The sequence below is a fragment of the Rhamphochromis sp. 'chilingali' genome, assembly GCF_963969265.1.
Source record: "Rhamphochromis sp. 'chilingali' genome assembly, chromosome: 3".
Taxonomy (NCBI): domain Eukaryota; kingdom Metazoa; phylum Chordata; class Actinopteri; order Cichliformes; family Cichlidae; genus Rhamphochromis; species Rhamphochromis sp. 'chilingali'.
Genome location: NC_137931.1, coordinates 43,143,047 through 43,158,257, shown reverse-complemented (window position 1 = coordinate 43,158,257; position 15,211 = coordinate 43,143,047). Strand labels below are relative to the sequence as shown.

Here is a 15,211-nt window from a genome sequence, read left to right as displayed (position 1 = left end):
TTGACTTAATTATAGGAAAGAATTAACAGTTACAGTGCAGATCTCCTTATTTATGGCATCTAGCAGTGTGTGGTGGTTGGAGCACTCCTGCTCTACATCATTATTTACCATGAAAGTTGCCTTGGTCCTCAGAAGATTCGCTGACTTCTTCCTTCAGTTTCTCAGGGTACTTTTGATGATATGTTCTCACTTCGCTCATCACATAAGATTCAACCTTTGCTTCACTTTCACCAGTTGGGGTGAACAGAAACTTCTAAAACCATCCCACCAAATGTAAAAAATAAATAAATTACTGACAGAAAACTATTTGTAGAGCTGAGGGCAGCTGTAGATTTGTCTGTTGACTCATTCACTTTGGGTTCATCACAACAAGCGACCACTAAGCATGCAGAGGAACACAAATGTGACATTAGCATCACTTATTACCGGCGTATGTAACAGCTCATGTCTCCGAATGTTTCCCACGTGCTTCCTCTCCAAACAAACAAATCCAAGACTGACTCCTCCCTGAGGATAATGAAGATGGAAAGATTGTGCAGTATTTTTACACTGCAATTACAGACAACACGTCAGAGATAAGAGGTTTAATGTCTCAATCTATATATACCCTATGCCTTCACATATTGCTCATTCTGAATCATTAAGAAGATGCATACAGAGCAACAACTGAGCAAATACGGAGGCTTGAAATCAGGGATGTGGGATTTTAAGGAGGAAAATTGGGATTACTTTGAGAAAGCAGGAGAGTTGGGCACATGCCTTTCATTATTTCATTATTGCATTATAGAGCATTTACTTTGAGGGAAAACTTCAGGACCGTATGGATGCTTTCATTCTTCCAGTCACATGCACCTTGCAAATGAAAGGTCTGTACAAATGTATGAACATTTACTACATCTACTGTAACTAGAGTTGAGGTTTTATTGATCAAGAACCTCAGCCCATGCTCAAATATCACCTGAAGTCAGAGCACTCATTAACATCAAACCAATAACAAGATAAGAAGGAGAATTCATTGAATTTCACTTTTAATTAAAGTTTTTCACACCCATTAACACAGCAACTGGAGAACATCTGTAAGTGGCTGAAGCGTCACAGTATAAAAATCTCTACCTGCACAGGTCCAGAAACACAACAAGAACAACAACTGCACATGGAAACCAACTTCCACCAGAGAAATGAAGGAATTCGATATCAAGTAACGGACCGGCACTTTGCAGCTGCATTTTCCAGAGCGAACCTGTCAAGACAGGAAGACTTGAGAAACACAGTGTATTTAAAATAAAAAATATATATACAGCATATTTTTCAAGCAAATCTTAGCAAGAAGTGTGACTAAAGTCAGCGTCAGTATAATATTCAGCTCAGTCTCTCTCTCTCTCTCTCACACACACACAGGTATTGACACTTTTCTCAATTCTCATTTTAAATGTCAACAGTCAGGCCTCTCTGGCCTGTGTCTAATTAAACAGCTATTGAGTGCAGAAATATACAGACTGATTTCCATCACAACAGCAGGGTGGATAATGGGAAAGTTCATTGTAGTAAGTTGATTCTGGTAATTCCTCTGCTGATGTAATAAAGGTTAGCTGCACAGGCGCAGTGGCGATTAGAGATGCTGTAGTTTAATACCCTGACAGCTGCTGGGTAAACTGTCGTAACATCTGGTACGTATGGTGTGTTCGAGCTTATTACTGTTGTTTTTTCAAGCTCCATCATCAGCTAGCTCTTTCCTGGTGGTTAACTGCTAAGTTGTGACATCAAGGAAGAATTCAAACAGTGGTCTGACATTTTCCCTGAATGTCAAAGTTAAGATGAATAACTCGAGTCCTGTTGGCCTCAGCTCTTGCCGTCTTTAGGGGTCCCCATCGCAGATCATCTGCCTCCATCTCACCTTATCTCTGTCACATCATCTTTCTGCTTCTCCTTTACTACATCCACGAATCTCCTTTGTATCTTCCTCTTTCCCTCCTGCCCAGCAGCTCCATACTCAACATCCATTGTCCACAATATCCACTATCCCTCCTCTGCTCATGTCCAAACCGCTCAACCCTCTGCTATACTCATTACTAATCCTGTCCATTCTGATTACTCCTAATGAAAATCTTCAACTCTGCCACCTCTGCCGCTTGTCTTTTTGTTAGACCACACATCATAGCAGATCTCGCTACCATCTTATAAACCACTCGTCTCCACCATTTCCACCCCGGCTCCGCGCTCTTCTTCCCCTTTCTTGTGCACCGTTCATTGTTTTGGATGACTGACCCCAGGTATTTACACTCCTCTACTCCTTGCGATTTCAGTTCAAAATATCATCCAAAAGCTGACAAGAAAATGAAGCGAGTCAGATGTGAATAATAAAAGATTCGGGTAAAATATTCTTCAGAAAAACTTTTAAAACCCCAGTTTGTACTTTGGTTTGCATTCATTGTGATAAAAAATAATTAACTGGTTGAATTTATTTAAGTTACAAGATGTATGTACTGATGAGGGTCTATCTCACAATTTGCAGAGTATGAACCTGTGACATATTAACCGAGAACAGCACAGCCCATCCAAGCAGAAATACCAGATTAAAGGCATTGTTTTCAACTCTATTAAAAGATAAACCACATGAAAACAGTTATAAAAATTGAACACACTCAAACACACCCTCCATATATTAGCTGCAGTTTTATATACACATTAGTGTCTGCAGGAAATCCTCACCTATAGCACAAGGAGAGCCACAACAGCACAATAAGAATCCACTGAGATTTAGTACTGAAACTACTGGAACATTTTAGGCATGCAAAAGAAACATCGACAACCAAACAATTTGGAAGTTTGAGTAAAAGAAACAACAACAAAGTCTACAAGCAGGCACTGTATGTTGCACACAAGTATGCAGCAGGGATTGCAACAGATCACAGAGTTTCACGCCATAACAATCCAACCAACAGAGTCACTGTATATGAAGCACAACGATAGTGGTGCTACAAGTGAGCTACAAACACCAGGTGAGAGCGGTCCTCGTATAATTAAACGAAGCTTTGGGTGGACGTGTGAGGAACTCTCAGTAATTTGCATCAGTCTGATGTCTCTGATTTATTTTCTTTGTGAAGTCGCTCTCCTCTGCTGGGCACTCGAGGTTGCAATCACTTCCAATTTCTTCTAATTCTTCAGAAGGACGACAGAGAACAGCAACAGAAGGCGGGGCGGCTGCTCCCGTTAAAGCACACAAGGTTGTTCTCTCGACATCTCTTTCCTGACTCGTCTGCTTCCTCCCCATCGGACTTCATTAAAGATGAAACTGTATATCTGAAAATGTCTGTCATAAGCACTTCTCCCTCGCTGGTGCATAATTAGCATTTCACAGACAAGTGTATATACACAATACAAACCCAACATACATCGAAGAGTCGTTTCAAAGCATTCAGTTTACAAAATACGACATAGAAAATTAACAACTTTAGACGAAAAAAGGAAAAAGAAAGGAAATCAGGCTCAAAACACACACTCACACACACTCACGTACACCCACAGTGTAAGGCTTTAGGGTTTAATTAATCCTTGCACACATCATGCAAAGACCAGCGCCATGTTCACACTGTGCAGCTGGTACTTGCTGTGACACAAGTTTTCTAATCTGCTCAAATGAGACATTGAATAAAGTTACACAATGCACAATGGTATGATCGTTTGTCTACTGCCAACAAGGCAAATGTACAGTACAGTGCAAAAGTCTCAATCCACCCTTCATCTCTTTATTCATTTGCTCCCAAGGAGACAGGCTTTCGTGTCATTTTTAAGGTGGCCTTGAGCAACAGTTTTCCTTTGGCAGCTTTTTCACTCATCTTCAGTCCAGTCCTTGTACCTGACCATTTTCAGAGTCTGTTAAGCCACTGACCTATGTGTCTACACATAAAAGACGAATTTAGAAATGAGCCGATTTTAAATAAGTATATTTTGGTACTTTGTTACTAGCGGCTGATCACACAAACCATCGTTTGCTCACATCTTTTTTAGTTGAAAGGCATACTGTCCTACTGGGCATGTACGGATACGGGGCTACGTTTTAACTAGGATCTTGTCAAAAATGATGGAAATGTGAACACAGAAAATCACCACTAGGTTTCAATCCACCGTACAGTACTATCTGGAAAGCATCTGATCGTCAAGAGCTTCATTTTTCTACATGACAGTGATCCCAAACACACCAACAACGCAGTGAAAGCATACTCGGGTAGAAAATTAAGCTGTACTATCAGTCATGGGTTGGTCTCTCCAGAGCCCAGATCAGAATTAGTGAAGCAGAGTGGGATCAGTCAACATCCAAAGGAGAGCTTTGAATGTCCTGGAGAACTATTCCTGAAGACCACTTAAAGAAATTAGCAGAAAGCTTGCCTTTGAGAGTTCCGGCTGTGTTGATGAATATAAAGTGTTCATAGCAAATATTGACTTTTAAGCTCCTTAGAATTGCACACTCTCAGTTTTTGCCTCGTATACTGTTTTTCCACTTATGTTTGCACGTTTTAACAAATCGCTGCACTTATTTCCCATTTTCCTTAAAAGGATAAAGAAATGAGGGGTGACTATTGGACAGTACTGTGTTGTTGCATACATTTAAAAATTAAAAAGTTAAAAAGTTCGACTTTCTTGTCCTGCTGCAAACAGCAAATCAGCACTTTGTCCAGTGTAAACCTTACATTCACTTGTAATAATCAAACTAGAAAATGTCCTTTACATGCTACTATATTTAAAATGAGTCCTTTTTTCATATCTGTTGAGATTTGGAGTAAACAATGAAGAGTGAAGCGACCTGGAATGAAATTTTAAATGAGGGAAAGACCATTTGAGTATTTGCCTGCGTTTTTATCTTGTAGTTCAGAATTACCAACTGGTCTTGGAGTCGATGTCGATGTTTAATCAAGGTGCCCACACTGGACTTGACTGCATGTTGACGGACTGTTATTAACTGGAGTGCCCACACCGCTATTTCATCACAGTATAAGGATTTCATCAACCAGATAAATATGTATATCAAATATACTGCAACCAGTTTCCCTTGCTGCTCCACTTTCATTAACTCATAGCTGTGTTTCATACGGTTACAGACATGACTGGAGGCTATTAAAAATATTAAAATCCAAAAACATTACTGCTCACTAATAAAAATCTCATTTTAACAAGTCATTTCTGTCTATAATTAAGCTTTAGGAATATTTTAAGGTGAAGAAATCTGCTTCTAACATAAGATTTTTTTCATGGATAGTGTCCGAATCTTGCTCTGCAATCAAAATAGATGAGAAATGATTTGTTTACACCTAGGCTATTTTTCATATTTTGCATGCTTGTAAGAATACAGGTGGTTTTGCTCTGTTTTGTTCAATGACGTGTCAAAAAGACAGCGACAAATGCTTTCTTTAAAATGTTTGATGCTGAAGGAAAGGATTAAACACGGGTGGTTATAAACTCTACAGACATCGTTTCCCCACATTTGTAAATGTTCTGTAACGTTCAGTTATCCTTAATTGTATCGTTATAACATAGACTTTAGTGTTTCTTACAAGATCAATCGTGTTATAATTGTACTTTTTGATGGGCATGTAAATGTGGGCTGCTCTGGCAACTGGGATCAAAGGGTCATTTGCACATCAGGCTCTAGTGCCACTTCAAAGCTCCCACCGTTTCACAAAAGCATCTCTGTGCCCGTGCAGCACATGGCGAGATGGGGAATCGCATCCAGTGCTGCTGCGGATTTCTGCCACATTACAATAATAAAACCGTGGCACGCACAGATGAGCGCAGTGAAGCACAGGTGTCCTCCAACCTTTGAACCGGAGCTGGCTGGGAGACCCGGCCAGAAAGAAAACCTTTCATGTGTCAAATTCAACCGTTGCTGTTCAGCCCAGCTTGGTTTAATGAGTGTTCATTAATGGGAGAGGGAGTTAGGCAGAGCTTGGGATGATAAATCCTTGAGGTGTCCACATATCGGCTACATCTGGGTTATTTAGTGCTCTTAGTGTTTATTTAGATTTATTAAAGCTGATGTTCCTTATGGGATTGGTTTTCATTCTTGGAGGTCCTTCCCTGTCTTCTCCCTTTGTCTTTATGGTCACTGTTAGAATAAATAAAACATAGAAACCAGTGCAAACATCTAATTTAAGCTTAATCTGTATCCTCGCTCTTTGCCCCCCTTTGACCTTCAGTTCCTGGAGCTTTAAACCCCTGAGAGCAACTTCCCCAGAGGCACCTCTCGCTCTCCCAGCAAGGTGTCCCTTTTGAGGCTGGTGCCTTTATTCACCACCTTGAACTTCACGGAGAGGCTCTTCACCTGAGTCGAACTTATGGAGTCGAAGAAGAAGTCCTCGTTAAAGACCGGGTTGCGGCTGTTCTTGATGATGTTGCTCCTTTGCTTCTGCAGCTTGCCCGGGTTCAGATAGACAGACACGCAGCAGTTGATGCTCTTCATGTCGAAGTGCTTGTCGTACAGACTCTCCGCCGCCAGGACGCGGATGAGAAGGCGGGAGGTGCTGGAGTCGTAGTTGACGCTGATCCGCACTGTCCCGCCTTTGTGCAGGTTGATGGTGTGCTCCCGATGGAGGCCGTGGTCCGAAGCTCCAGCGCCGCCGTGATAGGTGGGGACGTGGAGCCGTCGCTGGACGTTGGGGCTGGGCTCGGCCGAGCTGCACTCGTCGGTGGAGAGGGAGCTGTGGCGCGCGAAAGTCCGCTTGGCTTTCACCACTTTGGCCTGCGTCTCATGGGTGAAGATCTTGAGCAGGGACGCGGAGCGAGAGAGCAGAGGGGAGCTGAAAGGGGAGGACTCGGCTGAGGAGCAGGTGTCGCTCTCTCCGCCGCTGAAGTATCGGTAGGGATTCATGTGAGAGGTGTTAAAGTCAGCTGGATTCAGGTGGTTTCCCGTGTCGCTGCTTCTGCCCGGAGTCTTCCTCTGCGTATTTGGGGAGGTGATGGGACTGGTGAGCTCGCAGTGGAACAGCGACTCTTTACGGCGCGTGTGGGGGCTTTCCTTCAAGGTAGCAAACCCGTAGGACGTCTGGGTCTTGGGGACATAAGGCAGAGACATTGCAGTCTGCGACTGGGGGTCTGCGTTAGTGTCTCCAGCCACCACATCATCAGCACTCTCTATCTGTATAATGTGGCGGTTTGCAGCTCTCAGCAAGTTCTTGGTGTCTCCTGCAATCTTGGCTACCAAACGTGGGCTTCTCGGACTGCTGATCTTCCCACTACCGATGGTGTGCTCAGAAGTGGACGGGTGCAGGCCTTCTTTGGGCTTTACGGCGGGGATCTCGGGCTCTGGGGGGCAGCTCACCAACTTCGGAGGAATGAAAAAATCTGGGATCCTGTCGGGGGTGAGGACGTTGCTGTAGGTCGGGGTGCCACCCTTCTTGTCCCCGTTCTCCCCCTGTCGCAGAACACCACTCTCCACCGACCCGCGGATCTTATCCAGAACCCACATGGTCCCCACTGGAAAGTGGGATGTGTGGAGTAGGTGCAGTCAGGTGTGTCTGCAATTAATAACACACATGGGTGGGCGGGGAGAGGGAGAAGGGGGGGGGGGTTAAACGATCAGAGCTTCACTCCACGGAGAGAAGAGGGATAAAAATATCACCTGAGTGCTTTCGCGCTGAAACGCAGTCTGTGATTAGGACCGCAGGCGTTTACAGGAACAAGACTTGAGTAAACAGGAAATATTATAGCGTTATCACACTGAACCTGAGCTTAACTTTCTGTTTAGTGTCGAACATACGGACAAACCCTTCTTTAAAAAGGTTTTCTAGGCTTATAAACAATAGGAGAGAATCCTTTGAACGGACAAAAGACAGAGCATTACTAAAAATAAAATAAAATAAATCCATCTACATTAAATCTCCAACACATGGAATAAAGTCTTTGTGTAGTTTTTAAATAACAGAGTGTCTTTACGGACTAACGCAATCAGTCTGCGGATAAATCAGCAACAAAGGATTTACTTCTCGATTTCCGATCGCACGGTCACGTTTTAATGAGCAAAATTTAAAAGTGCATTCTTTGAATTAGAAACTCTCCCTAATGATGTAACTGGAAACTTTTAATTTGCACTTATGCTTTAATCTAATTTAATTTCAGTTCCGGGAAGACGACAAGAAAAGAAAAGCTCACAAATATAAATTATTTTACCAAATGCATTAATAACGCTCCTGCATATAGATATTCGATACGTTTCGACATTGAACGATCACATGAACTCGTTTTTTAAGAGAAAAACTCAGTAATGAAAAGACAGTTCAACAGGTGCCTGCATGTTTCCTCTGGTCTGCTTCGAAAAGCTCAATAATGTTGATATCTGTGCTATGTAATAAAATTATGATACTTACAGCAATACAGAGGAAGACGCAGTCCTCTTTTTTTCACTTTGCTTTCGTTTCTTCAGTAACAGGTGTGCTTTTTTTCCCCCTCTCTCTCAACCTCTCACACACACCTCGGATAAGTCTGTGCGCTCCGTGGCGCTACTCTGCGCCCTCAGACGGTCTCGGCTCCGGAGCGCCTGTGGTGCGTTTTATAGATGGCACACAGATGCAGCTGACCAATAAGATCAAACTGTGCGTTTCCGCAGAACCAGCTAGAAAGAACACCAGTTGCTCCTGTGAGGAAAGGAATCATACAGGTTGGGTTTACATGAGTCCTCAAGAGTCACTGCAGTTAACTGCCGGGGTTTTCTTTTTAACCTTTGCGCACAGCACTGAGGTTTTATGTTCCAATCATTCATTCTCTCTCTCTCTGCATATATCCATATCTATCTCTATAGAGATAGATATGTACATGGGGCTGTTTGACCAGAAAAAAGCACAAGCAGACAATGCAACGTGGAGCATATGCAACTGTGTGCTGGTCCAATTAACTTTAGACTGACCTTTTTTTTAACTCTTCTTTTGTGTGTGTGTCTCTCTCTCTTCGCGTTTAACCCGACCTATTGGTCTCCCTGGAAACTTTGCTATGGCAACAAATACATTTGTCTAAAATAGGGCTGACTTCATTGATCTGCAGCACAAAAGGCACTTTATTTGTCCAGATTGCCTGGTTTTGAGTCAAGTGCCATACAGCCCGTGGACTGAGAGGGCTACGGCTGCTGCTGCTTTATCAGAGATCAGTAAATAGGCAGCAACACTAGACTGGCTCGCCAACTTAGAAATGTGCAGATGGAGAGTGTCCGTGTCTGGTGACTCTGACAAGCGCTTTGCAAACAAGTGATTAGCCAACATTTACCGCGCGCAGACCTGGAATAGGTGTCAGCATCTCTGCCTGTCTGTGCCTCAGGCGCATGGAAAACGAGCTTGATTGCCATGGGTCGTGTTGTTGCCCTTCTTGTCATAACTAATTGGGAGCTCACTGAGGGGAAACAGGCGCTCTACAGTAAACTAACAGCTATATTTGAACTCCGCGCTGAGTTCAAAGTGCATAAAAGGTTCTCCGTAGCCTGTCATGGATACATTATTTCTCTTCAACAAACTCAGAAAAAAGAATAATAATAATAATTAGACTAAATTCTCTTGCAATGTCGGTTCTTAATGTGCTGAGGAGAAGCAGCCAAACATTAGCATGTCAACAAGTTCACGGTGACACTGAGGACACAACAGCAGATGCTTTGCAGACAGAGTTCAGCAGATATGAAGTCAAATGGATCTTACTAGCCGTCGAAGTGCTTCCTCAAATTACAGGTCATTTTTACCTGGTCTATATAGCATAGGTATGGTTGAGGGTGACGGCAATCAATAGTTTAGTAAACAACGGATACAATAAAAAAAAAAACATGCAACCTTTGCATGGCAGCTGATAAAACGCCGAGGGCATCATCAGATATTGTATTGAATAGTTTTGGAGTGGATGACGCACATTAATCCCCCTGCAAGGATTCCATACCTCATAAAATGTGTGTAATCGGAGTTGTGCAGGTGCTTTTGTTTTAAAATCAGAATTGATCGACACTGGTCTGTCAACATGTCGTGACATTTGAATTTAAATATTGCGGAATCCTTTTGAAACACGGGTGCAAGAAACCGCCATTCTTACTCGAGTGTCGGAGTGGACATAATTATACATCTCGTCTTAGGAGGTCCAGCCAGGGGTCACCGGCTGATGTAATCTGGAGGGGGCACTTACCATATAGATTGCAAAGACACATTTGAACCCTCATCCACTGCATGCCAGAGCTGCCTGATCACCATAGAGACACTTGATGCCTCTTTAAGCAAAGCCCGTATTACAGTGGGAGGCTGTCAGTTTAGTAGGTGCGTAACGGAGAGCGTCAGAGCCTTAAACTACTTTCGATTTATTTTCTTTCTAAGAACTCATGTCTGTTTATAAACCAAACTACATGTCTGCACCATCTGGCTTCAGAGTTTATTTAAATGATTAACCAATTATCACATTTTCTGTCCACAGACTAATCAGGTAACCAAGGTTTGGACACTACAGCATAAATTAAAATGTGAATATATTACCTTAAAAGTGTAATAGAAAACGAGGCTCATTAAAACTGAAACTACCTCTTCTGAATGTGCTACTACTCTGTGCACAACTCCAGCCTCACACTGCGAACAGCTTCCTCTACAAAATAATGAGATCAATACACCAGCGGCGGAGAATCTACTGAGAAAAGGTTAATGTGTCTGTTCTGCTCTCATTAAGGGGCTGAACCCTACAACTCTGTCAGAAAATGTGAGGAACACTGAAGCTATTACAAACCTGACTGTACCAAAGTGGCCTGCCCCACTGAATAATACAGAGCTGAGTCAGTGGGATCGTGTTTGCTTGTTCTCTCTGTGGATGGACAGATGTACCGCCGAGGCTGTGACTAAAGGACAAACCCCCGAGTGTGTTTCAACACTGTGGCATCCTCTCTGCTGACGCTCGACTGGCTTCCTAGAAAGACGGGAGGGAGAAGTTGGAGCTGGTACACAGAAATCTGCACCAAAGCTCTGCAGGAGGTTCAGTGCTCCTCCTCGTAGAGTCGCTTGTTCCGTCATCGCTTTGAGTGTGTTTACTCTTAGCATGTATGGCAACCCATTAGTGCCACAGCAGACACGCAATAGTGCGGTATGCTTCATCACTGTTCTTTGCGTGAAAAGGTTGCACAGACCTCCTTTTCACTGAAGAAGAAAAACAGCCATTCCCTGTTATTCATTCATCAAAGCTCTGCTGTAAAAGCTTTCAAGCCATCTCTCATACCATGTAAATCAGGATCGAGGAGATCGCTAACATAAGATGCTGCACTACCTTCAGTAGAACTGGCTTCAGATACCATAGATTAGATTTGTTATTTCCTCTAAGAAATGCTAAAATCTCACAATGTTGTTTTTAATACTTTTTTTTTACTGTCCTCTTCTTCCTGCTAATTACATTCTTGTTATGGTTTCTGGTCGCAGGTCTCTCTTGTAAGAGAAATAAGATTAAGCGGCCCACTCTTTATTGTCGTCATCCATCTTTCTTCCCTCCTGCCAGCCTCTTCCCACCCTACAGACAGCTTCTGCCGCCTTATGCACAGACATAGCATCCCAATAACCAACTCTCTATCCTCTCACTCTCATTTCGTCACCTCCTCCAGGCTGTCCATGCAGGTCACAGACGGCTCGAGCTCAGATGCTTGCCAGTTGGAGCAGAGCAACTGAGTAACGCACGTGGCTCGGGGTCACAGCGTGAAACCAGAGCCACTGTTCGTGGCATCCAGCTCCTGCTCAGCAGCCTGCTTTTTCTGGTCCACTGAACTGGCATTTTGATTGGGTGGACGCAGGGCAAAAGGTCATACCCGTCGCCACAGGAAACACATCTGATCGGCTCGGCAGAAAAAATGGTGTATCACCGTCAGAGATCTAGGAGCATGGGAGAGCGTTAGCACATAAATGAGAAAAGTATACTCCTGTGTGCACTACTCTATTATTGATCGACATTTTTGTCAGCTGAAAGCTCCCGCATGGCATTTCAGATTCATGATTTTCATTTTCAAGCAGCATATTACAGACAGCCAAATGTGGGTCAACTCTACCAGAAAGCATAGCGTGGAGATAATAAACCATATAACTCAAGTGTAGGAAGAGAATAGAAGGGTAGAGCATGTCAGCTATACAGTCCATTTCAACAGGCACGCTGGTTGATGAGAAAAGGGAAAATGACCAGATGATGCATTTGCACTTTTTTAAAGATGGTGAAATATTGAATATGGCACAGATTACTCTCAAGGATGCAAAGTGCCTCCAAGAAAGGTAGAAAAAAACATGTCAAAAGATAAGAAAAACAAGAAGGAAAAAGACAACAACAAAAAAAAAATCAGTTATTTAAAAACAAAAATCTCCCTCAGCTTTGCGCAGACCACTGAAACGGCTCAAAGCTCACAAGAAGCAAGCTGATGCTGCCCCCTAGAGGCATTAAACAGAAACAAACTGAATTCATGGTGGAAAAAATATTGTTCAGATCTGCAAGTGCAGATCTTTATCCTCCCCTATTTGAACATGTGCAACTAAGACAGAAAACCAATGCAGGCTTGAGAGAAATACATCCACCACCACAGGCATCACTGAATGTCAGGGTGTTATTGCCCCACAATGAAATAAAACACCAGAAATAGAGCAAGACGTACTCACAGGAAGCCAGAAAGTAATTGCACTCTGGAGCAGGCACAATTACTGCACCACATACAACTTTCTTACCTCAGTTTACTTGCAGATTTATATTCTAGATTAAATAGATTTTTTGGCAAGTGGTTGAGTTTTCCAAAAACATGGATATGTAGGGATATATCTTGTGTAAAGCTGCAAAGACACAGGCAGTGTTTCATTCAGAAAAGAGACAATTGAACATTTAAGGTTTATTAAAGGGTGTTAAAGTCACTTCCCTGTCTGTACAGACTTTAAAAAACCGAATAAGGCTATTTTATAAAGAAAAAAAATCCATATATAGATGCATTTTTACCCTTTTTCCATTCACCATCACTTAGAAAAGTATCAGCTTGATTTATATCATACTTGTCCTGGATATTTACAACAGCAAACCGCAGAAAAGCATGAACTTCTTCATTAGTGAAATCATCTGCCTGATTTGTCTCCAACTTGATGATAACGCGTGAGTGATTATCAAACACCATTCAGGTACGTGATGCAGTATAAATAATACTGTGATCTGTTTATAAATTAGAAACGTCGTCGCTGAACTCCAGCTCAGGAGCAAGCCAGAATACTTTTATTTCTGGGTTTTGGTTATTTGCACACCTTTCTTTACTGACAGACCAAAGTCCTTGGTCTGAACACTGAATTATTCTCTTTCAGTACGACTGCAGATCACAGTAAACTTTTGAATACAAAGATTATAACATCTCAACTCTGCCAGTAAAGATTCTGCAAATCAGCCACACATGCTTCATATGACCACGGCATGAAAGGATAAAGAGGCACAGCCCTGATATTCCTGAAAGGTTTTAACACAAAAAAGTAAAACCAATTTTAGCCAAAAGCTGAAAAATTACCCTCAAGACATGTCTTATGTCACTCAAGTGTCCTCGTCTTGAATAGAGTGGCGTCTTTTCCTATTAAAAATGACAAACGATCTCAGTCAGTCCCAGAATTTATCAGGTTACCAGAACCGTATGGAAACATTTTATACACTGGTTAAAAAAAAAATTAAAGGAACATTTTGAAAGCACATTAGATTTCAATTTAATTTCCATCAGTTCCAATGATGAAGAACTAAAAAGAATCCACAGATATCCTCCTCACCCTGTGAGGCAGGTGCCGAGCTGAGAGGAAAAGAAGAAGAAATGGGACAGAGAAAAGGAATTAATGGTTCACTGCAGAACTTGTTTGTTTGATGGAAATGAAAGCAAACCTACAGAGGGTTGAATTCAAACATACCCCAAAAATTACAGTTAAAAAAATTGACGTGAAAGGCTAGTCCATTTTGCTGAAATGTCATTGCAGTAACTCAGAATGGTACTTACTAGTTTGTATGGCCTCAACATGGCTTGTATACATGCCCATAATGAGATGATGGATGGTGTCCTGGAGGCTCTCCTCCCAGATCTGGACCAGGGCATCACGGAGCTGCTGGACAGCTGAGGTGCGACCTGGCAGCATTGGATGAATCGAGACGTGGTGTTCCACAGGATTTAGCTCAGGTGTAGGGGGTCAGTGACTGGTATCAAACCTTTCATCCTCCAGGAACTGCCTCCTTACTCTCGCCACATGAGGTTGTACTAGGAGGAAACCAGGACCCAGTGGGGCCAAGGATTTTATCCGACACACAGAGCTGTGGAAAGCTGTGCGCCCCTCCATGGGTATGCCTCCCCAGACCATCACTGGCCCACCAACAGACCAGTCATGCTGCACAATGTTACAGGCAACATAATGTTCGCCACACTTTCCTGCTCTCATCTGTGAAAAATCACTGGGTTCCAGTGGTTGCCAACTCTGGTATTCTATGGCAAATGCCAATCTGGCTCAGCAGCCAGGCAGTGAAAATAGGGCCCACAGCCCACACTCACCAAGTCTAATTGTTTAGTCAGAAACATTCACACCAGTAACGAGCTGGGGGTCATTTTGTAGGGTTCTGGCAGTTCCTCCTTGCACAAAGGAGCAAATACCGGTCCTGCTATTGGGTTAAGGACCATCTACGCTCCTCTCCAACTCTCCTAGAGCAACTGCCCGTCTCGGGAAATTTCCACCATGCTATTGCGCCTGTGCTGGGAGACACAGCAAGCCTTCTGGCAATGGTATGTATTGATGTGCCATCCTGAAGGAGCTGGACTACCTGCACAACCTCTGTAGGGTCCAGGGTCTTTCATGCAACACTGAGCTAAGTTTAAACATAATTCACAGAGCATGCAGCTGGACTCTTACCTCAGTTGGGCTAAGATCCAAAAGGTCCTACACAGAAGAAATAAATGAAAAAGAAAATGCGTCCACTTAGAGGAGACGAAGCTCAAACTCACGTTTGTAACACAAAAAACACAGAAAGCATCAGGAAATCCTTTAAAAGTCTCCACCACCCTCTGAGTGTAGCAGGGTGACTACGGGGTACACGCCTCATCACGTGCTTTCCTTACACTTCAACTCAAACAGAAGTTTTAAAATGAATTAAGAAAGGAAACAGGTCTTACCTCTGCAAGACAACTCTGAGTTTCCCTCAAATGGTATTCACTATCATCATTTCAGTGACTGCAAGACGACACAGAAAATGCAGAAAC

General features: G+C 42.9%; 1 protein-coding gene across 3 annotated transcripts; it reads right to left on the bottom strand.

The window, feature by feature from the left end:
• Window positions 1-1,663: 1,663 nt before the first annotated feature.
• LOC308394224 (C2 calcium-dependent domain-containing protein 4C) lies at window positions 1,664-15,035 on the bottom strand. 3 transcript variants are annotated; one of them, XM_080878462.1, is made up of 3 exons: window positions 13,496-15,035; window positions 8,358-8,624; window positions 1,664-7,508 (listed from the first exon to the last, which is right to left on the bottom strand). In XM_080878462.1, exon 3 carries the CDS (start codon window positions 7,457-7,459, stop codon window positions 6,203-6,205), a length of 1,257 nt encoding a protein of 418 aa, XP_080734588.1. In that variant the 5' UTR covers window positions 7,460-7,508; window positions 8,358-8,624; window positions 13,496-15,035; the 3' UTR covers window positions 1,664-6,202. The 3 variants fall into 3 exon arrangements, with proteins under 3 accessions (XP_080734588.1, XP_080734589.1, XP_080734590.1); XM_080878463.1 differs by lacking the exon at window positions 13,496-15,035 and adding an exon at window positions 11,576-11,900; XM_080878464.1 differs by lacking the exon at window positions 13,496-15,035 and adding an exon at window positions 10,726-11,217.
• Between the last annotated feature and the right edge of the window lie 176 nt (window positions 15,036-15,211).

Coding starts and splice junctions, on each gene's coding strand:
- LOC308394224 (XM_080878462.1), bottom strand. CDS start 7,459: ATGTGGGTTCTGGATAAGATCCGCGGGTCGGTGGAGAGTGGTGTTCTG.